This window comes from Eurypyga helias, unplaced genomic scaffold (assembly GCF_000690775.1).
Source record: "Eurypyga helias isolate BGI_N326 unplaced genomic scaffold, ASM69077v1 scaffold30416, whole genome shotgun sequence".
NCBI lineage: Eukaryota > Metazoa > Chordata > Aves > Eurypygiformes > Eurypygidae > Eurypyga > Eurypyga helias.
In genome coordinates, this window is record NW_010259126.1 from 44,457 (window position 1) to 67,297 (window position 22,841).

The 22,841-nt window shown below is 51.6% G+C and overlaps 1 protein-coding gene across 1 annotated transcript in view; it reads left to right on the forward strand.

Moving 5' to 3' along the window:
* Positions 1-22,841, forward strand: part of ADAMTS18 (ADAM metallopeptidase with thrombospondin type 1 motif, 18) — a gene marked incomplete at its 5' end in the record, with an annotated part of 68,053 nt that overhangs the window by 44,318 nt on the left and 894 nt on the right. Inside the window, 9 exons of the mRNA XM_010154590.1 lie at positions 50-180; positions 315-438; positions 1,582-1,826; positions 10,309-10,450; positions 11,923-12,049; positions 15,790-15,994; positions 17,849-18,040; positions 18,362-18,574; positions 19,762-19,909. Coding sequence (XP_010152892.1) covers positions 50-180; positions 315-438; positions 1,582-1,826; positions 10,309-10,450; positions 11,923-12,049; positions 15,790-15,994; positions 17,849-18,040; positions 18,362-18,574; positions 19,762-19,909 — 1,527 coding nt within the window. The remainder of the gene's footprint in view (positions 1-49; positions 181-314; positions 439-1,581; positions 1,827-10,308; positions 10,451-11,922; positions 12,050-15,789; positions 15,995-17,848; positions 18,041-18,361; positions 18,575-19,761; positions 19,910-22,841) is intronic.

Below are 22,841 nucleotides of genomic sequence, written 5' to 3' on the forward strand. Positions count from 1 at the left end.
TTAAGCTGTGCTGCAGGTCTGCTAATGCCGCCGCGTGTTTGTTCCCCAGAGGAAGACAGGTGTAAGCTGTACTGCACAGCTGAAGACTTTGACTTTTTCTTTGCCATGTCCAGCAAAGTGAAGGACGGCACGCTGTGTTCTCCAAACGAGCACCATGTTTGCATTGATGGAATATGTGAGGTAAGACACAATTCAGTTCCGTACACTCCTGAAGTCTGTTTTTTGAAGAGGGCGATTGAGTCCTTTACGGAAAATGCGGCTGTTTTTCAAATTCCCTTGTGTCTGAGTCCTTCCCTTGTGCCTTTTGGTTGCAGCAAGTAGGGTGTGATCACGGACTTGGTTCCAAAGCTGTACTGGATGCTTGTGGAGTTTGTAAAGGAGATAATTCAACGTGCAAGTTCTTTAGAGGCCAATACTTGATCCAGCACAAAGCTAATGGTAAGGAAAGCTGTTCCACATGATCATCAACTCATTGCTCTGCGCTATCCCCATGTGATATATGACTCCTTCCTCATTAGGGCAGTGGCTGAAAGTCCAGATGTGAACTGGGAATCACCGGGAGAGTGAGAGGAGAGTTTACATTTCTCCTGTTTCTTGGTAACAAGAAAGCTATGAGCATCAGTCTTGGGTGGTTAATTTGCAAGCATTCGTCTTGCTTCTTAAGACACATTTTCCCTCTACGTGAGAATTTCCTCTTAAAAGAGATTTTAGGATTTAGACAAGTGAAAAAAAGATAGCTGTCAACAGCTCTGCCTGGAATGGGACTGTAGGAGATACAAAAAGCAATACACAGCATAATGCCAAACACGACAGTGTTTCCATGTCCATTTTCAAGTTGACTGGAAGCTGTCTAGTTGATTCAGGGGCTGACCCAGGCACTGGGAGGTGGACTTTGCTTCCATGGACTGTCACAGGCTTCTCCTGGAATAATCTCACTACCCCACAGTTTCTCTGGCATTAAATGCAAATTGTGTTTCTCTGCCCACGGGGATATTTTGAGGATCCACTTATTGTTAATCATAGGACATGTCAGTACTAGAGGGACATAGGCCAGGAAATGGTGTAGGATACAGCAATAGATACAACACCAGAGAAGTGAGCTGCCTGCTCTGGAGATGAGCTGTGCGTGTGTGCCTGGCCGGCGGGGGCTCGACTGACTGGCACCAGAGAGGTGTCCGCAGGCTCCGCGAGCAGCGGCTCTCGGCAGGGACATCCCGCGGTGTGTGGGGCTCTGGGAGAGCGCGCTGCGTCCCAGCACACCTCACTGCACAGACCGCGTCCAGGGGGGCAGTGGTACCATCCAGCTGCTGCGGGCAACCACGGGGAAAACAGTCACAGGGGAACCACCATCAGCCTGTCCGGCATTTTCCTAGGGTGAACTCGCTTTTTCTTGTCTTCAATCACAAAGAAAAACGCCAGGAATTTAAATACCTCTGAGTTACTCTGATTACGGGCTGCAGAGGGGGGTTAAACACAGAACAGGGCTTCTCCTTGTGAGAACAGGCACTTTGGTGGCTCAGAACAGCTGTCTTCAGCCTCTTTCCAACTGCAGAAATTCCAAATTGGCTCCTCTCCTTTCAGACTACTATGTCGTGGTCACGGTTCCAGCCGGAGCCCGCAGCATACAGCTCCAGGAACTGCAGATCTCCAGCAGCTACCTGGCGGTGCGCAACCTGGGCAAGAAGTACTATCTCACCGGGGACTGGACAGTCGACTGGCCAGGGAAGTTCCCTTTCGCTGGAACCGTTTTCGATTACCAGCGCTCTTTCAACCATCCGGAGAGCCTGTATGCAGCAGGACCCACTAATGAGACGCTGGTCTTTGAAGTAAGCTTTCTTCTGTTTATTCTGCCCTTGATGTCTGTTACAGAATTGGTACCGACCGCTTTAGCTCTGCGCGGTAGCTCGGCGAGGCCGGGGAATAGCGCTGAGGCAGGACAGCGTTCAGACTTGGCTGCACTGCTCGTGCTGCACTGAAAGGCCGTGCAGCAGTGTATCAGGGTCTGAAGCTGCGTAAACTGTCACGGACTCGGTGGAAAGGACGGGGCGCAGAACGCACCGTACAGCGCTGTTTCTCAGTTGCTGCGTGTCAGTGAGCGAGATGATGAACGCGGCCCATAAGTGGTACAGAATCCAATTCGGTGATGTAAGAGCGAACGTTAGGGCAAGGCGCAATGGTGCCGGATTCAAACTGTGCTTTGTAACAACCGCAGGCACGTGCAGCCGTTGTTACAGCGACCTGGGGACACCGGGTACCACACGCTGGTTCCTGTGCAATTCCTGGCGATTCTTGGTGACAGCTTCTAAAATAATGAATCTGATGTATGAGTATCTCCCAGTCAGATCTGTGTCACCTGCTCTGCCTCCCAGATGTCCTGCGTTGAAACTGTATGTAATAGAAAGTAAATTGGGTTCTGACACGGCTTGTTCCTGCGTTACAGTTTTGAAACGGGCCATTAATACTGCTAAGAAAAATCCCTTTCTGTGTGAGGCGACTTGACTAGATTTTCTTTTAAAATGCGTTGAATGTTTGCGGGTCAGTGTCTGGCTGCGTCGCCAAAGCCTTTACTCCCTGGTAGCTACGTTCCTTCGCTGGTCTGTTAGGAATCCTTGGCTTTGTGATTCATGGGCTCTGTCTGTTTTGATGAATCCCTCCCCGTGCGCAGGAAGGAGCCCTCCCAGAAGGGATTCAGATCCTTCCCACACCGTCCAGGCACACTCTGCTCAGCAGGCTCTCGGGGCTTTCTCCGGGAGCTCGACTGCCAGGGCTGTTCCTGCTGGGAGGCAGCAGTCCTGGTCCTTGCCCATCGCGACTCTGGCTCCGGGAGCTGCGCTCTGCCGAGGTTTAGTGGGAGCAGAGCTGCAGCCCCTCTCCCTTAGGCAGCCGTGCTCTGTTAAAGAAACTGTGCAGACTATGACAGAAATACATTCGGCAAGGCTTGCTTAAGCTGTCACAGCCGTTTGGAAAAGGTTTCATTTGGAATATGGAAGCGGCATACTGCTGCTCGTCCTGACGGAGATGCACTTAAAGGTGGCCTCAGGACCCAGTGAGGTTCATGAAGGCAGGGCAGAGCGCTTCGGGAGGAACAGCCCTTCAGCACGGCAGCTTGACATGGGCTGAGGGCGTGTGTTCCAGCAGTCACTGTCACAACCTGCAGTGCCTTCTGAAATCATCTTCTCAGGTGAAGAGTGTTCATTCTGGGCAGGTAGGGATGCCTTAGTCCGTTACGGCCATGCTCCCGTCTGCAGATCACCTCCAGAGCAAGCACACGCCTCCCTCCTACGGAATGTTAAGCTGAACTCTCGGGAGTCTTATTTGTCATGACACAGAGTAGACCGAGCTGAAGTACGAGGAACGAATTGCCTGCAAGATGAGTGACTTGGCTGCGCAGGGTGAAGATTAAAGAAAAAAATTTTAAAGCCAAATAACACTTCTATTTTCATCCTATCAAACTATGCTAAACAGTTGTATTAACATTTCACTGGAGGCTGTGGCTCCTTTGAGAGCTTATCTAAACTTCCCTTGTATTTTTATTGAAAAACCTACACCACTGGCATTGGTAACCAGGGGTTCTAAGCACTGGGAATGGTCCAGTTACATATCCCCCCGTTACATGTATCTATGAGCTGTAGCTTTTGTTCTTTTCAACACTTTTGAGCAACATGCAACAGGCTGAATTCTGACAAAAATGCCAAATTTTGTGTGTTCAGAGACTGCATTATTTATGATTTACCAGCAACTCCAAGCAGCAAAAATGCCAGTGAAAACTAAAGAAATGAGCTTTTATGAGAAGACACAGACGCTGCTGAAGAGCCGCTTGCAGCAGCAGTCCTGAACCCAATCCTGCTTCAGCTGCCGACACCAGAAACGGACAGAAGGCTGAAGGAAGGGGTCTTCAGGCAGCCTTGCAGCTTCGTGCTTATTTTCATCACCTCATCTGCAGTTTTCAAAGCAGCACGCAGAAAAAGTCCTGCCAGCAACTTTTTGTCCATTTAGGTTGTTTGCAGTAAGATAAGGTTTTCCAAGATGTGGACCTCAACTTCTTCTTGTAACGCTGAGATTGGGTTTTCTTCATTTTTTAAATCAGGTTGTAATCAAAAGGAATTTAGTGCTTATTTCCTAGAGTAGATTTTTTCCCAGAAGAATTCACTTCAAGCCCTGCAGGTGTTGAGAAGCTGAGTAAATTGCACGCATAAGCACAGGGAGTTCTGTTCTTCAGGGGGGCAGAAACCCGAGGGTTGTGTAGCCGCAGTTACTGCCATTCCACTGTGACCTGGCAGGCGGATCGGTGCGGCTCGTGCCGGTGGAATGCTGTGGGCACCGCTTTACCAGCCATTCGCGGGGTGACCCCAGGGGCCGGGCGTCCGACGGCGTTTCCAAATGCCAGCAGCCGGCAGGTACGCGGGCGCTCGGGGCTGTGCCAGCGCAGCCACCCTTGGGAGGGGATGGGGCCCGTGCTGCCCAGCCCCAGGCAGGTCTGTGCGCGAGGCATCGCTGCCCTTGAAATGCAGTCCTTCTTGAGACGCCCGAGGCGTGGGTTAAGGGAGAAGGAGGCAGCTCAGCTAACAGGAAGATCTTACAGTTCCCTGTTGTGTTGCGTACGCAGGTTCAGCCCCGCAGCTGGGGGGATGGCAGTACTGCCACCTTACCCTGCAGCGCGGTCCCGTGCAGCTGTTCTGCTTTTCCCAAGGGCAGGGAGTGACAGGACAAGGGGCAACGGGTTTAAACAGACAGGGGGAGATGGAGACTGGACATCGGGAAGAAATCCTTCCCAGAAAGGGTGGGGAGGCACTGGGACAGGTTCCCAGAGAAGCTGTGGATGCCCCATCCCTGGAAGTGTTCAAGGCCAGGCTGGATGAGGCTTGGAGCAACCTGGTCAGTGGAAGGTGTCCCTGCCCATGGCAGGGGGGTTAGAACTGGATGGGATTTAAGGGTCCCTTCCCACCCAAACCGCTCTGTGATTGTCAGCTTTGTCAGGGGGTCAGCTCAGCACGTATCATTTCAGCAGACTTGCAGTCCTAAGCATTATTCAAAAATGGGTAATAGACAAGAAAAAGACCGATAAAGTGCTTTTCCTATTTACCCTGGAATTTCACAAACCAAAAAAAAAACACATCTATATATTTACTTACATTGTAAGTGTGTAATTATGGGAATGAGTCATACCAAGGAAGACAAAGGGCAGTGGATCTGTAATTTTACAGGGTTGTGGGAGAAAAAATACAAACTGTAGTGGCCAAATATTTTCCGAGGAGGAGGAGAACACTGTGAGAGGAATGTGGAATTAAATGTGTTGGGGTAATATTTCCCAAGCACAACGATGGGAAGTGTGAGTGCCTGCTGGGACTGTAGAACTCATCGGGTCCCTTTCTGGGTTGTTCAGGAGTTAATTTGGGAGACAGAGGGAAGGCAAAAAGCGGTGAAGCACTGTCCTTCAGACCCTATCTAAAAAACTGATACTATGGTGAACTGAAAAATGTTTATGGATTCAGAAGCCAGTTCCCAAACTGGTTAGATGGTTTAGTTCCCAAAATTCAGGTTATGAAGGAAATAACAGACAGTGGTCAACGGGGCAGCAATATGATGGTTAAATGATAACCTAGGATGAGAAATTAACAGCAGGTTTTTAGAATATGGTTTCTGTGGCATAATTGTCTTGAGTGGAGACATGCCGGAGGTTTTTCAATGCAGCAGAGTATCTTCAGCTCATTTGTCTGTCATTTGGTCGTAGGTGATGCCAGGTCAGCACTTCCAGTTTAAAGGCCTTGTCAGTACTTTTTGTTAACTGGAAACCATTTAACTTGAGGAGCATCAAACAGTAAGTTCATCGTTCCTCCACGTGGCTTTGCACACAGGGGCTGCCGGCGGGCACCGCTACCCGTGGTGAATGCTTTCCAGAGGTGAGCAGAGCACCAGGGACGCTGCCGTCCCCGGGCTACAGGGAGACAGGACTGGGATGTTCGTTTGTTGGAATATTCACTCGCTCTCCAGGACTGACTTGAATTAGGGGAAAGGTTCTGAAAGGGCAAAGGAAACTGAGCTGTTGTGTGGGTATGAAGAATATTGCATGGCCAGGGACTGATGGACTAACTTAAAAACCCGGGAGTTTAATCCTTTTGCTTTCCAGTCTGTCAGTAAATGGATGAATTGACCGATCTGGGAAGTCAAATCTGGTTAGAGAAAGCACTGAAGTTTTTCAGGAGGGGTGAGAGTCGTCGCTGAAGTTTACCTCAAACTTGGTGAAACCCTGAATGAAGAAACTGCGGCATCTTTGTGAAAAGAGGTAGTTTATCTTGACAGCGCCGGGCAGCAGACGGGAAGGGTGCTTTGCAAAGGGGCAGGCATTCGGGGAGAGGGTGAACAGAGCTTCAAGGCAGGAATATGGCTGATTAAACCCAGTAAATCACTTCCTCTGGCAGTAGGGGCGAAGAGGCCGGGCGGATTGGTTTACCGATGATCTGGCTGCTGCTGGGAGAAAGCCAAGCTGCAGTTATGAAGTATTACACTTGTTATTAGCTACCAGATGATAAATTTGTGCTGATTTCCCCCAAAGAGAGAGTAAGGTCCAGAGAGCTAAGGTGTGCTTACACGATACAGATGTTGATCCAATACAGTGGATAAAAGGGTTCTCCTTTAGGGAGGAGAGATTAGCTGGACAGCATCCCTGAAGGTGGACACCTTGCCTGCGAACACTCAAAACTGGAGACACAATAACAACAGAAAATAAATCTGAAACAGCTGAAGGAGAAATGAGATCATCCAGGGCCTTTCAAGGAGACTCTTTTTTCCTTTTAGTGACCTTTGTGGCCTTTCTGGAGAAACAACAGTTTGTCATAAGCTTTTAGTTAAGAGTGTGTTTAAAGTGACTCTAGCAATATTGAAGAGATAAAACCCCTTTTGTTTTAAGGTTTGGCTTAAGTAACCAGCGGGTAATCCTTCCTTCACTGCTGCTTTCCCAACAGGTGTTCCCTCTCTTTCCTTTGAAGCTCCTGATGCTGGCCACTGTCAAGGAGCCCCTCCCATACCTGCCCAGCCAAAACAGCAGTCCTGGTTTAAAGCCTGGTTTAAACAGTTTCCCACAGGTTACACAGATTTAGCCTACTGAAACAGGAGTAAATTCACAAAAGCCAATGGAATTAATCTTGACTGAACAGCAAAATCAGAATCTGGCTTAGGATGTGTGATGTTGCAGTGTTCATTGCACAGAACGCAGACTCACGGCGGGTCAAACCGCGGGTCTCGCAGGCAGCGCACAGCCCGGCACTGCTCCCGCGCCGCAGCGTCCCCGTCCGCCCTTGCTGCTGCGCTGGCTGGCTCAGCACAGAGCCGAGCTCTGCTACAGCCACCGAGAGAAGGTGCCGAGGGCGTGCAAAGCCTGGGAGCAACCCAGGAGACGCAGACCAAGGCTGCTGTGTGTGCTGGGGGCCACAGTCGGGGCTCGTGCCCGTGCTGTAAATCGTGCACACGCGGAGTGAGTAAAGACGAAAATACCTGAAGCACCTTTGGGCAAACAGCTGCTGTCCCCTTACCTGGCTTTTCCTCTGTGCTCAGCTTCGCTCTCCAAGTGATCCGTAAGCGTCTGTTAGTCCTCCGCAGAGATAAGGAGGCGTCTCTTCAGCCGCTCACGTGCCCAGCATTAGTACTCTTTCCTGTACAGCAGAGTGTTGTGGAAGGAAGAGGAGTTTATCCTCTGTCAATTAATACCTGTGTTGTAAGTAACTTCACGTACACATCTTCCAGTCCAGAACTCCTGAAAAGTGCAGAGCCACTGGTAACTCAGCCGCGGCGATAGGGCCTTAAAAATCTGACCTGCGAAATGGAGCGTGTACTGGAAACAGGGTGGCCATGGGAAAGAAAAGAATCGCGAATCCAGGAGCAGAGGCACAGCTAGTTTAGACAAAGTACTGGGTTAGCTTTGAAATCAAAATCAGCAAAAGGAAAAGGTCCTTTACTCAGAAGAATTCGTTTGCCCATTGCTGTGCCCTGCCCGAGGCCCCGGCTCTTTTTCCCCAGCACAGCTCTGGCAGATTCCGGCCGCAGAGCCTGTGGCTGTTGGAGTGGAGAAGCTGTAAATTTTATAACTCTGCGCCCTGCGGTTGGAGCTGCGGTGTTGTGTCTGAAGTCAGGTGGTTGGTGTGTTAAAGGTAGACATTAAACAGTTCTACTGAGGAACTGGAAACGTTTAAGGAGGTTGTTTGCCAGCTGTAAATTTGGGAGCAAATGCCAGTTGGCTGAAAAGCTGCTGGAATGCATCCAGTTAAGTAGACTAGCACTGGAGGTCTTTCCAAATTTGTAGGTCTGATAACTTGGCTGCATATGCAGGCTTCAGTTACGGGGTTCAAGGACGGGCTTTCTAATGAATGTTTGAAAATACGATCGAAAACTATCCACACGCCCGTTACTTAGGCAGAACGGCAGTGTGGCAGTAGCACCGCGTCCCCGATGAACGCTGCCCCGAACAGCACGCCTGGCACGCTGCTTCTCAGCCGGCTGCCAGGGACCTTAACCTACGCGCGTTTGTGCCCGGCGGTATCTTGTCTCCAGTACGTTCCCGGAGTTCGGGTTTGCCGCTTGTCTGTGCAGCTGGGGGGATGCGGGGGAGCCCCGCCGGTGATGCAGCTCCGGCTCTGTCAACCTTCCCTCTTGTCTGCGGGTGGCGGGGGCTGCGGGCAGGGAACGGAGAGAAGCTCCCTGCACCAGCCTGTTGTAGCTGTCCGACTGCTGACGCCCGTGAAGGGCTGCAGCCCGCAGGCCATTAGGCATTGCTCTCATTTTCCTTAAGAGAAGGACAGCAGGGGAACACATTGCTGCAGCTTGGTTTTACTGGAAACGGTTCCTGCAAAACAGCTGCGCTGTCCCCACACGCAGCACCCGCCCCTGAAGCAGCCACAGCAGCACTACGGCTGTCGGCAACATCGGTAAACCAGAGCGGGCGGCAGTCGCTCTCGGAGCCGTGCCTTCCGTCACCCCACGGGTACTCGAAGGTGGGCTTGGATGGGCGAGAGGGAAACTCGCACATCAAATACTTCAATTTACCTGTGCTGGGAGGAACTTCTCAGCGGGATCTTCCAGTGAGAAGTCACGTGCGGGCCAGTTCTTTCGGAGGCAGTTTGCCTTTGGCTCTCCTAGCAGCTCTAGTCTCTGGATCATTATTAGGGTTCACTGACTGAAATAAAACCTTTGGCTACTAAGAATGGAAAGTACAGCATCCGGTTTTCGTTCTCCGAGAGAACTGAACTGCGAGCAGTCCAGACCCTTCATGTCTTCAGCATTACTGAGCTGGAGGTCGTGTAATTTCGGTCTGAATTTTCACTGTCCTGGGCAATTTCTGTTTTCCAATAGGTACGTTTTCAGAATACTTCAAAAGCCTGGGCTACATTTCAAAATGTTATTGTATTTCTTGGTCTTCACTGACATAACTGCGCTGGCTTATGACAGCAGTCTGTGCAGGGATGAGTTCTGCTTCAGCTCGCGGGTTAGATGTGCCGGAACGCGACTGGTACTTCGTTACTATTGGGAACGGCCGTTGTTGGCACAGACCGGAATGGCACTTGAAAAGGCAGCGCGGATCAGAAAGCGTTACGTAGGAGCTGAGAGTAGCGCACCTGCTCCTCCGTCACTGCGGCCAGAACCGTGCTGCCGAAGAACGAAAACTCCGCAGAGCTGCGTAACTGCACGCTCCTGTGCTTTTCTGGCCAGTCTGAATAGAAATGTGCTTTGCTGCCAAAACTTCTCTAAAATAAATGTTGTTAAATAGAAATTTCTCCCCAAATCTAGGTGTGTGTCAGATGTTCATGCGTCCTGCACTGACTGTAACTCGGACTTGAATACAGCGACTTCTGGAAAGTTGCCTACATGACAACTGCACTTCAATCCAGGAAATCAGAGAGGGATTCTCCCCCACCCCCAAATGCTGGATAGCCCCCTTGCTGAGGGCCGCTTGCAGGAGCGGAGCACGGGGAGCGGGCAGCGGCTGCCTTGCCTGCCTTTGGGTGCCACGTCACGGCTACTGGAGGCCTTTCCGCTCCACCAGCCAGCCAGCTGCCTCCTGGTCTGGCCGAGCGTCACGCTGACCCGTGAGCTCTGCACCACTCTGTGCCCCGCAGGTGTTAGGCCAAGCAAACGCTTTGCTCTTTGGGAGTTATTTGATGGGGTTTAGATTATTGAGAAATTAGGTGTCCCGAAAATTCTTTCACAAACATGGTGTGTAAAAATATGTGTGTGTGTGTATATCATGTTTAGTTCATCCTCCTTCAGAATGACAGAACTGTTTTCTCTTTTTTTTTTACCCCAAATACCCCTCTATAGATCCTGTTACAAGGCAGAAATCCTGGGATCGCTTGGGAATATACGTTTTCCAGCACCAACAGTGAAAACAAGACGTCTGTCAAAGCCCACAGCTACTCCTGGGTGACGGTGCAGTCGGAGTGCTCAGCGACTTGCGGTGGTGGTAGGTCACTTCCCAACTGCCATCCTCCTCTTCTTCCGTGTTTTAAAGCTTCCCAAACATTTCAGCTGCCTTTAGTTTTGCACATGTGAATCCGTACATACAGGGGTTTCACTGACCACCTGCTCCTTATTTTTTACCTGACAGCTTATAGAGAAGTGCCTTCACTCTTCCCTTACAGTACAAAACCCCTGCCACCCTCAATTCCTGTCCCAGACGGTGACTCCGTCTGTTCTCCTTAGGTCCATCCATATGCATGTGGTATCCTGCTGGTGGTGTGACACGGCAATTAAGTATGTGCTTTGACGTGGTAATTTGGGAACATGGGAAGATACCAAATAATGAGTAAAATTCATCCTATCTGTAGAGTAACTAAAGGCCAGAATGTGATCAAGACCTTTACTGACAGTTGCACCCTAATCTTCTGTTTGGTGAGAAATATTTGAGTTCTGCCAGGTCAGAGTTCTGTATAAGTTAAGGATTTCTTACTATTACCCTATTCCTCCGGGTATTTGCTTTGTGCAGACCATCTATTTGTTTTTCCAAATCCTGCGTGTTCTGTCGGTGACAGTAACCCTGGGATGGGGTTCCAGCAGGAAACTGGCATGTGGGAAGTCCTGCAGAAAGAATTGAGAATTAAAATTCTAGTGGCCTTTTAATGGGCGCCGGGTTGTACGAGTCAGTCTGTGTGACGCAGCTGTCTCGCCGAAGAACAGGACTGGGAGACCAAGGAAGTGCCATGTTACGCTCCTGTACTGGCAAAAAACTCCAGGTGAAACGAGGAGTATCTTGCTAGGGTGTTGTCAGACTTCACAGCACCTCTGTGGACTGTTTAGGGGAGAAAGACCCACCAGGAGACGTAGAATATGGCAGCTGTGTTGTTCGTGCTTCCCTGTAAAGCAAACGAAGGTGCAGCACGGACGTAAAGATGATGGAAACAAACGTGTGTCCAGATTTGACTTGCTGTGCCCAAGGCCGCATGCGTGAGGCGAACGATCCATCTGGCCAGAAAGAGAAGTCCCACATCCCTTCGGCCTGCAGGGGTGGAGGCCTTGCTGGGCCCTGCCTGGAGCTGGCGCCGGGCGCTGCAGGCGCAGCATCCCGCAGACACAGCATCCCGCAGGCGCAGCATCCCGCAGGTGCGTGCAGCGCGCCAGGAGAGCTCCAGGCTAGCGCGGCTGGTTTCTGCCGGGCGCTAGGGTTTGAGGAATTGCTCATTTGTGCTGGGGGAAGATTCTGCAGATGTGCTGCTTCTAACTGAAATGTTTCATCTGACTTCAACAGTACCTGTGTTACTGTGAAGGAAATGAAGGTTACAGACACGTTGCCAAATTAAATCCTATTTGATTTAGTTCAAATCGTGGAATTGTACCAAGGATGAGCTTGGACTTGTTTAGTTAAAGTTCCTCCCTACTACTTCTTCTGTATTTTGAGTAAACATGTATTTTACTTTATTCTTTCTAATACCTCCACAGGACACATCACAGCAAAAGCCATTTGTGTAGAGGACCATCGCACACGAGTCAATTCTTCCTTCTGTGGCCCCAGGACGAAGCCTTTAACCGAAACAAAGCTATGCAACACTCGTCCCTGCCCAGCGTAGTAAGTTCTCTTTATTTTCGTACCTTTCCACTCTGCCTAACGAGCGAGTTTGCCAGGAAAGCCGTCCTGCCCGGCAGGCACGCAGGGCCGTGCAGCCTGCTGGAGGGACCCTCACTCAGCCTAACGTGGGACGTAGCAGTTCACCAACGTTAGCTGCGCAGGCTCCTGCCCAGCGAGAACAGCACGGCGGCCCTTCTCATGTTGCTAAGCGAGACCTCCTGGGGATTGCCCGCAGCTCTGTCACCACGCTGGGGTTAGCTATGTGACACTGAGTAAATCTCCGTTCCTCAGAGGCCTCTTCCGCCACCTTTACTCACCTTGAACCAATAAGGCCGTTTCCTGAGGATAGTGCTGCTCCCCGCGTGGCAGCTTGGCCCCGCGACTCAGATCCCACATATTAGATTAGGTTGAAAGAACCTTGTGAAGTGTAATTAGTGAGTTTTGGACCACATGTCCCGCAGAGTACTGCGATACCGAGGAGAGGACGATCTAAACCAAATAAATGGTCAGCAATGCTCCTGGTGCCCACAAAAATAAATATGGAGACACTGCCTCTGTGCGCAGTCTTCTAAGAGACATGAGAAGGGTGAGATGCAGGGGAAGACACTGACACACAGAGAAGCATTCAGCATCCAGCTGGTCTCAATAGAGCTCTGTTCAAACCAGGGCAGTTGCACTGATTTGTAGTAGCTGTGGTAGGGGTCCTTGGGGAAAAGCCATGTAGTGGCCTCAGGTAATTACACACGGTGTTGTGTGCCTTAGAATGTGAACGGGTGGGTTTAAGGAGACACTCACTGGCCATCTTGCCCCTGCTGGTTTCTTCTCTTTTGGCTTCCCAACTGCAGCACCTTTGCATCACTTTGATTTTATACTAAAGATCAGAAAAGCTGTAAGATGTTGGACATGATGTTTGGGCTTCCAGAACAGGAGATTTTCTAAAGCGGCGTGTTTTAAAAATTCAGAGTGTTTCAGCGGAAAGCACAGGCAGTCGAAGCCATGCAGAGGCAGGGAAGGCCGAGGCCATGGAAAGCTCTAGAGCTGGTGTCATCTGCTGGCTTTGCTCTGCGGTGACCAGGCAGTGGGCGGTAAAAGCGACTGGCTGAGCCTGCTCCCGTCCCTAGCAAATGACACCTTTAGTGACATCTATGGGAAGCATTCCCCACCTCCCCCAGTCCAGAGAGGGCGATGGGGGAAAGCCAAACGATGTGCATGTGCTGCTGTGGGTTTTACTTAAAATCCCTATTTTGCAGTTTGTTGAGCATACTACAGAACGGTCCAGTAATAGTTTGGAATTTCCTGCAAAATGTAAAGATTACAGCAGAGTACACCAAATCCAAATGGCAAATTACACACTGTCACCACAGAACGCAGCGATAAGGTTGGAATAATGGTAACACGTGACAGGAGAGCCCCATGTTCCTGCTTCAGCAGTTTCTTTAGGCTGCGTTTAGCCACATGATTTTCTCAACACCCGTTTCCAGCAATCTCTGTAGCCACATGCAACCTTTTCATCTGCGACTTCTCTTCTGCCAGGACTACTTTTATCCATGTGCACAGCAGTGTATTGTCTGTGGTGTTCCCGGGAGGCTTTTAAAGCTGTTCATGCTTACCTTCGTTCTGGTGTGCCACTGCTGTGCTGTAAAGCTGCACCAAAATCACGTTCAACTCCGCTGACCGCACACAGACCTTCCGTTTCTGTACAACAGGGAACATGATGGATTTTGAACGTCCGCTGATGCACCTATCACTGAATGTGCTGAAAATCCATGTTGTCATGCTGAAATATGTTGCTTTAAAACGGCCAACGGCTTGAGCCCTAAAAAGAGTACAGAAAGAAAAGACATAAAAGCCCCAAGCCACCTTTAGGGGAAAACAATTCCACTCGCTAATGACTCATTTCCAAACGCGTCGGATGTATTGATGTGTGGAGGATCTACACGTAGGGCCATGTCTTACACTGCCATTCTGCTGAGAGCTGTGCCGGAACGTCTCCTGTGCAGTCTGCCCAGAAAGGCCTGGCCTGCGCTCTCTGCCGTAAGCCCCAGGCTCCCGACATCCCAACCCCGCTAATAAATCCCATGGAGGAAACGGAGAGCGCTTAACAGCCAGCAGTGCAGCAGCCCCGGGTCTGGGAGGCATACGGGCAAGGGAAGGAGGGTCACGCATGAGGTACAAGCGTGTCTGTTTGGTGACATGAAAGAGGCTCATACAGGTCAGTGAGGAGGAGCTGCTGCGTAAGAACAAAGGCTCATTAGTCTGAGCAGGAACAAACCACTGTCCTGCATCAGGAAACCAAACGGCACCAGTACTGCGCGGTGGTGGTGGTGGATTTTGGAGCTGCCAGATCTGGTCATAATTATTTGGTTGTTTGAGCTAATGAGATACTCTTGGGTTGCTGCCCAGATGATCTTGGAAATGGCAGTTTGCTCGAGGACGTTAAGGAGGTTTGTTGCCCTCTCTGCTGTGAGGAAGGGAACTTTCTGGGCAGTTGTGGTGCATAAACTCTTAAAATGAACACCTTTGGTTGCTCTGCCGTTGTCAGACACATCCAGGCAAGCCAATTAAAAACTGTAAAATGGATTAAAACTCTTAACTTTTTCCCAAAAGTTTTTATATTGCAATAGTCCAAATATGTATAAATCATAAAAAAGGAACCTTCTGAGGTGTTCTGGAATTACAATAACTACTGACTTTTCACATTAATGTTTCTTTGTCCTTAAATGAGTGCTTTTTGTATTTCCCACTACTTTTGGCAGTTACTGAAGTTACCAGAGTGAGAGTTGGGATGTCTTCTATTCCCAAAAGAATTTTTCCAAAATAGGGTTTTAATACAAGCAGGATGGGGCAAGCAGTTGGATTTGAGATGAGAACCTTTTCTGTGGCACAAACGATTGTAAAATGCTGTTTTAAACTCTTCAGTTTAAATTCAGTGCTGGGTCTTGGAGTTCTCATTTGTGCCATCAATTAGCCATTCGTAATTTCCCACCTTTCCCCACGTCTGCTCTCCCACCTAGTTGTTATTTATGGCCTTGTGTTGTAGCCTTCGAGGACAGACGCTGGCTGTGTGTCCGCGCTGTCCCGCGCCGTGCAGTTCTGCGCAGCTGCCGACGCTTCCCCACCAAACTCAGCACTTGGCAGTCACCCCTCAGCCTCTGGTGACTCGACGCGGAGCTGAGATGTGCCCAGCAGCTGTCCCTGGTTAAACCTGGGGTTATTCTGATTCTACATCACCCGCCTGCCAAACCTGCTAGGCTGAGGACTCTGAACTCCCCAGGCAGGACACTGAGGACAGGACTGCTGCCGTGACAAAAGGGACCATCCCACCATTTCTTTAGATAGATTTTTCTTTTCCTGTTTGAGAGAGGTTTTTTCCATTAAAGCCTAGATGTGGCTAAAAAGGAATGGTGATCTGTTAGCTGGACCCTGAGATCTTCTAGATGCTCCACCAGCCTCAGTGGAGAGTCTGTCCCAGTCCCCGTGGAATTCCAGATTCCAGGTTGGATTGGTAGCCAGGTTGGTTCTGGTAGAACGGTAAACAAGTAGCACTCCTTTTCCTGGCTGCGTGGCTTCCAGTTCAGCCCCAGCAAAGCTCCGTGCCTGGAAGACCGGCTCGCAGAGACAGAGCACCGCAGGCTCCGCAGAGCCCCCGAGTGATGCACGTTTGGGAGGGGGCTCACACCTCCTGGTTTTACAGAGCGAACCGGCCCCCTGCGTTTCTGACGTACGTTTTCTCCCCCAAGCTGGTCCACGGGCGAGTGGAGCGCGTGCAGCAAATCTTGCGGGGGAGGACAGCAGAGCCGCCCCGTTCGCTGTGTCCGGACGAGGGCTTTCCAACGGGAGGAGGTGGTGGCGCACGCCCTGTGTCCCGTCAGCACCCCCACGCAGGAGCAGCTGTGCAACAGGCAGGACTGCCCACCCCAGTGGAGCCCTGGCCCGTGGTCTCAGGTGAGAAGAACGTGCATTTCTGTCTGCTGGCGTAACGAAAGCGCTGCCAAAAACTGCTCAGAAAGGACAGGGCAGCCGTTGTGAAAACCTGTATTTTGCAAGTGGCTCTGTTTGTAATCCATAAATGGTGTCTGTGCTTCCAGCAGCCTTCCGAAGGGCGGGAGGGTGGCCGGAGGCGGGTGCTGTCCTTCTGGGTACATACTGACGGACAGGCAGGTCTTTCTGGTTTCAGAACTTAAGGCTCAATGAATTCTTCACTCACCCTTTCTTTCACTACCACTGCTGCTGGCACGAACTGTTTACGTGAGGAGAAACAAGGTCCTGGGAAATCTGCCATTTCAGAGAGCCGCCAGCACACTTACACCGAAAGGAGCTATGTTATTTTTACTTTCCCATCTTCATTCGGTGCGATTGAAGGGGCTTTTCAGTTTTCTGAAAAATCTGTTACCTCTGTGTACACTTCTTGGTGCTGTTACCCCGCAGGTGTCCAGGACCACCCTGACCTACGCGTTCCGGTCTGCCTCCCCAGGGCTGTGCCCTCTCCTGTGCAACGACAGACCCGTCGCTGCTCAACAGCCCGTCGTAACAGGGTTTTACCGCTCAGAAAGAAACTCCCAGTGTATGAGGGAAACCTCAGGGTGGCAGGGTATAGAAACCAGGCATGAGGCTTAGATACCTACAAAGGAAAAGTCTTCAAACACGTTCACACTTCCAAACTTTCCTCCCTCTAAGATAAAAAACCCCGCACAATTAAAGAAGTCCGTTTTCCTCCAATGAGGAGGTGTCTGGTTCAAGTTGGGATTCCCAGGTCCGCTGACGGCAGTGACGTCCACAGGCCCTGCAGAAATGCAGTGAGCAGGCCCGTTGAACAAGTCAGCGGTGATGTTCAGATTCAGCTGAGAGCTGTTACATCACCGGCTCACAGGAGGTAACAGGGAAAACATGCAATATCCCCAGCCTCCCATCAGCAATCAGTCACTTTAAACAAAAGGAGTTTTTTGTTTGTCTGGGGGAAGATCACAACTGCAGCTTTCCAGCACGCAGCTGCTTCTGTGGCATCTCAGCTCAACGCCACTTTAAAAGCATTTGTGATTGCATACGGACAGTGACAGCGCAGGATTCTGCCTGGGCCTGTGCCCCTTAACTACCAGAAAAGCGAACAGTGGGAAGAGGAAGGGCAGGGCAGAAAGCTGCAGCTTTATTTCAGAGCCCTTTCCTTCTTCAGCCATCAGGGATGGCTCCTTCGTTCTGCTGCGTGCTGCGGCCACGAAAACTGCGGAACGCCTCCCCGGCTGAGCCGCGGTTCCGCACCGCGTGTTGGTTCACGGGTGACTTGCCCTGAGCTCCAGCTGTAATCCTGGCCGTTGAGTGTCCTGGGTCAAACTCCTTAGCTGTGGTCTGTCTCAGGGTCTGTCTTACAGTGAGAGTCATGTGGTGGGGAGTTACATACCGATTCCCTGGGAGTTTCTCTGCCTCTACCTCATCCCCCTAGGCCGAGGTGGGGACAAAGTAACAAACAGCTGAGAACATCCTGCCGTGGGTGGTCAGGACCAGCCTTCACCTGTGCTGTCCAGGGAAAACGGCATTTTGCTCACAACTCCAACTTTCCTCGTCCTCACTTATCTGTCCTACGTGGGGGCTGAGAGAGTTCATGGTTTATGCTGAGAAAGCACTGACAAAACGTGCTAGGAGTGACACGCAGATGTTGCTGTGCCTTGTTCACCAAGTTTCGAGTTCGCTTACACCGCACGGGCAGGTACACAGCACGTTAGCCATGGCTGTGCGCCGGTGTTAAATACAGATCATGCCATTTTCACTTCCTCCGGTTCAAATGACTCTTTCTTTCCACCGCAGTGCTCCAAGACTTGTGGGAGAGGCGTTAAGAAACGGGATGTCTACTGCACAAGCACCGGCTCTCCCAAGGTTAAAATCTTGCCTGAAAGTATGTGCAGCAGCGACCGGAAACCCGAGTCCCAGCAGACCTGCGTGCTAGGACGCTGCCCCAGAAACGACCGACTCCAGTGGGTGGTTTCTTCCTGGAGTGAGGTAAAGTGGTGCAGCTCCGTGGCTCAGTGCCTGGAAATGCTGACTCGGGGACACCCTCCCCACGCTGGGCAAGGAGAGACGAGCTGTCATTCCCAGATCAGGTGTTGTAGGTACTGGGAGGACGCGTAGCCAGGTGTACCCCGATGCCTTTGTTTGTCAGGACTCGCAGTGATGTGGGTTCACACTTCAGTTTACACACTACGGTCTTCGTGGCTTTGGTTACGTGACGTTTCTGCAGTTTCGCAGTCTGGGGTCTCCCGCACGCAGCACGTTACCTGGAGGTGTGTCTGTCGATCGCAAACGTGTGCTCTCCCTTTGCAGTGCTCAGCCTCTTGCGGCCCAGGCGTACGAAAGCGAGAACTAAAATGTGGTGAGAAAAGCATCCATGGGAAATTGGTCACCTTTCCTCCGAGAAGATGCAGAAACATCAAGAAACCAAACGCCGACCTGGAAGAGGCTTGCAACAGGGGAGCCTGTCCATCCCAAAGCTCGTATAACACCGTGTCTGGCTGGTACTCCTCACCCTGGCAGCAGGTAGGAATGGGGCACTGTCTCGCCTCGGTCCGGGCTGGCACTCTTCTCCGGCACTTTCATGTCTTGGCTTTTACGGAATTTAGAGAAGGGGCGAGTTTCTCTGCGCGGTAGCTCAAGCAGCATCCCCCAGTGCCTCCCACCCCACAGCGTGAAAGACCAAACGCTGTGACTCTGGCCCCTGGGCAGCGTGCCCGCTGGGATCAGTGGGGCTGCCGTGCTGGCTTAGGGAGCACCAGGCGCAGGAAAGCCGAGCTTTCCCAGCACAGAACGGGCAGCAGCTGGCTGCACAAACGCCTGCCGGCCTAAAATGCCGACGACCAGGCCACTGTGACTGCAGGGCAGTGCCAGCCCAAGCTCCCCAGGCTTACCTGGCGCGGCGCTCAGATGTCCAGCTGCGTGGAGGAGAGATCCCGTACAGCACTCCGCAGGTATCTCCCACACGGAGCTGTTCCCTCAGGGTGGCACTCAGCCCCAAAACACGGTGCAGCCGGTCTGCATCCATCACACACTTCAGTGCAGCTCATTTCTTTGTCCTGAAACTGCAGAGAGGAAGAATGTCACCTAAAAATGTTACTCATGCTTGAGAGGCACTACATTCCACCCCCATTTTCCAGCACTTCCTTCTCAGTCTTCCTCGAACTGCACCGTGGCCAAACCACGCCATCTCGGTGTACGCCGTGTCGAGCGTCTGCACAGACTGCCCCAATTCCCCACGTACTGTCATTAATTATGGGATCAGTCAACACATACAAGTGAAAGGCTTGTTCGGTTTAAAGATCCTCCTGCCAATGCACAGTGTTTTTCCCCAGATACTGCCATAACTATCGCTCCAACGCGAGTTTTATCTCTGTTCAGTCAGCAGAATTGGGCCCGAAAACTCAGAGTTCAAAAGAAATCAGTGCAGACAATCAGAAACAGGTTTTCCAAAATGTTCAGTTTCTGTCTCGGTGCCTAAGTAGGAAACCACTTTTTCAGCTGAGACCTTAAAGAACCAAACTTTCGGAAGGGAGAACAGACACACACCTCCGAAAACTTAGTCCCTGTGGGGGTTGCTGCACAGCAACGCATCCGACCCTGACCTCTCTCTTTCAAAGTCTCATCCCAAGCCCTTGGAAGTTACTCCTTGGCCCTCTGGGCTCCCCGAGTCCCTGTAACGAAAGGCGGCTTTCACGTTCTCCCCTTGGCAGTGCACAGTGACGTGTGGCGGGGGAGTGCAGAGCCGGAGCGTGCAGTGCCTGCACCACGGAAGACCAGCTTCTGGGTGCGTGCCCCAGCAGAAACCAGCAGTCCTGAGAGCCTGCAACACCAACTTCTGCCCCGTCCCTGCGAAGAGAGGTAAGGCTCGGCTCTACATGCTGCACCGGAGTCGGTCCCTTAGAGCTCCACATCCAGCAAAACCCACCTTTGCCAGTTGCACCCACTGAAATGAGCGTTTGGCACATTCCGTCATAACTGAATTTTTCCCAGACTTTCCCGCTTTACTGTAACTTTGATAGAACAGCAACTCCCTTCTCAGAGTGAGTCCTCTTAACGCAGCCCTGACAGTGCAATTGAGACATGAGAGCTTAACAACAGCGATGTGTCAGCAAGTTATGCCCTTTGGTTCTGAGCTGCATCTTTAAACTCTCTTGGTGGGTAACACGGGAGCACTGTACGCTGGTACTGTTCTCTGATCAAAAATTCATAGAATCACAGACTGCTTTGGGAAGGGACCTTAAAGATCACCCAGCGCCACCCCCTGCCACAGGCAGGGACACCTTCCACTAGACCAGGTTGCTCCAAGCCTCATCCAGCCTGGCCTTGGACACTCCCAGGGATGGGGCATCCACAGCTTCTCTGGGCAACCTGTCCCAGTGCTCCCCACCCTCTCCGGGAAGAATTTCTTCCTGATGTCCCATCTCAATCTCCCTCTTCCGTTTAAACCCATTACCCCTTGTCCTGTCACTCCCTGCCCTTGGAAGAAGTCCCCCCCAGCTTTCTTGTAGCCCCCCCCGGCACTGGAAGGGGCTCTAAGGTGTCCCCAGAAAGTTAAACTTCTGAACTAAGCAATAAGCACTTGCCATTTATTTTTAGTCTTTGAACGTCCGCCCAAGCTGCAGAGCGCACCCACAGCTCGGGAATCCAAAGGTGCTCTGCCTGCAGTGTCCTTTCTTTCCTTGTTGCTGCTGGTGGGTGTATGCCGTGCAGTCAGGGAACAGGAACTTGGGCTCTGGGCACACCTGCATGTGTGGGGCAAGAGGTTTTGTGTCACTGCCTGAGGGAAGAGGAATTCTCTCCGAAGAGGGAGGTGCATTAGCCCCATCCCGTACATCTGCCAGGCTGGTGGCAGCTTGTGGCTCCTTCACTGCGGCAAAGCAGCTTTTGCAGCTCCCGGCCTGGCCCGTGCTCACCTGGGTCTGCTGAAGCACTGCAGACACCACTTTCACACGTGACTGCCTTGGTACCTCTTAAAACGGGGAGCTGAAAGTAGGGACCTCTGGAAAACTCAGGCCGGATTTGCCAGGGAAGGGGGTAGCAGAGTTGGGACCAGAGGCCACGTGCGGGCTCTCTATCTCCCTGGCATCAGCCACCCCCATCTGTGGCTGTTCCTGGCACTCGCTGGGCACAGAGACCTGTAAAACCCGGTGGTATTTCAAGAGGCCGTTCTGCTGCATCCGCTGGACACGCCGCGTGTCAGGGACCCGAATCCCAGCATGGACAGACAGGTGAAATGGTCCCAAAGGGACAGGGAAACAGTTCTGCCCCTTCTGTGAGGAAATGTTCCTAACGCTCCACATCAACCTTCACAAAAAGTTGTGCCGTACCCCGGAGCTTTTGTTTCACATCCTTTTCTGTCACGACACAGCAAGCCCTCTTCCTTCTCCCCTGCCTGCCCCCCCCGGCTGTCATGTCTGGAGTGATGTCTGGTATTGATTTTGGCCTTGGCCTGCTTCCCTCTCTGCTCACATCTGCAGGAGCCCTTTCCCCTGTGTTACAAGTGGGTCGTCAGGCTCTAGAGAGCGATTATCTCCTCGCTGCACTCTAACTTTCTGTCTGAACCAGCAAAAAGAGAGGGAACCAGCTGTGCTGGAATCACGTGGAAGCCAGTCGGTCTACGTTATCAGCCAAGCAGCTCAGCTCAGCCATCACCCTCAGGACATTCCTGTCAGGGAGTTTACACACTTCCCTGGGCAGACGGGGTCAGTGCCATCCCGCTCTTGGGTGCGGGTACGGGCACCGTAACTCCCAGAAAACCCACTGCTTACAGCGAACGGAGATTTAAACACGTAAATACTTGGGTAAACAGGAATAGGCGCTGCCAGCCCCACCCATGCCCACCGGAGGGGGTGGGGCTCTTTGTGTTCACTCCAGTGGTCCCTGGGTCATGTCCCCAGGTAAAGTTTTCAGCCATACCCCTGTAACGTTCACCCGGCACCCCAATCTTCAAGAGGGACATAAAGACTGACCAGCTTTGCCTCCTCAGCGCTTCTCAATCTTTTTAAACAGTAATTTGTGAAGTTTGAAAATTTACCCTTCCGTGGCAGGGGAGCATCTCCCTGACTGACCACAGCAGCGTTCCCCACCTTGTGCTGGGCATCTTTTCCATCTCTCTCTGCTCTGGGTTCTCCCAGCAGCACATTCCGCCTGCTGGCGGGGGTGAAGGAACTGAGCGCTGAAGGCCCAGGCTCAGCCCTGCAAGGCCGCGAGCGGGACGGCTCCGGCTGGGTACTGTCGGGCTGGCTCCCCGAAACCGTTACACCACGTCGGCACTTCCAGACAGGTCACGCTTTTTGAAACCGAGGAGTGAAAACGATTAAATTGTTTCCTTACTCACCCAGATGCATTCGAGGGTGACAGCGGCATACACAATCACCTCTGTCGTCACGTCAAAAGGAATCAAGAAAGTGGGGCGGCGAGCGACCAGAAGCTCCTGCAGCCAGATGGCGACGAGCCCTGGCTCGCAGGACGGGACAGTGTCTGTGCTGCGTTTCTCTTCTGAGACTCCACGACCGGCCCTGAGGACGCAGACAACAGTGGCTGGAGTTCTTTCACTGTCTCCTTGTAAATTCCCTTTATCGACCATGGAAGCAGGAGTTCTGGGAGCCACCTGGGATCTTTTCCCATGCTCACAGGAGATTTCAGTCTAGCTATAAATTTTGCTAAACCTCATTTACATGTCTTACTGCTCCCTCAGCCATGGTGGATTTGTTTATAAACCATCCCTGTGAATCATCACTCAGCGCTTTTAAGGAAACATAAAGCATCCACCACGAAACTGCCGAAAGGA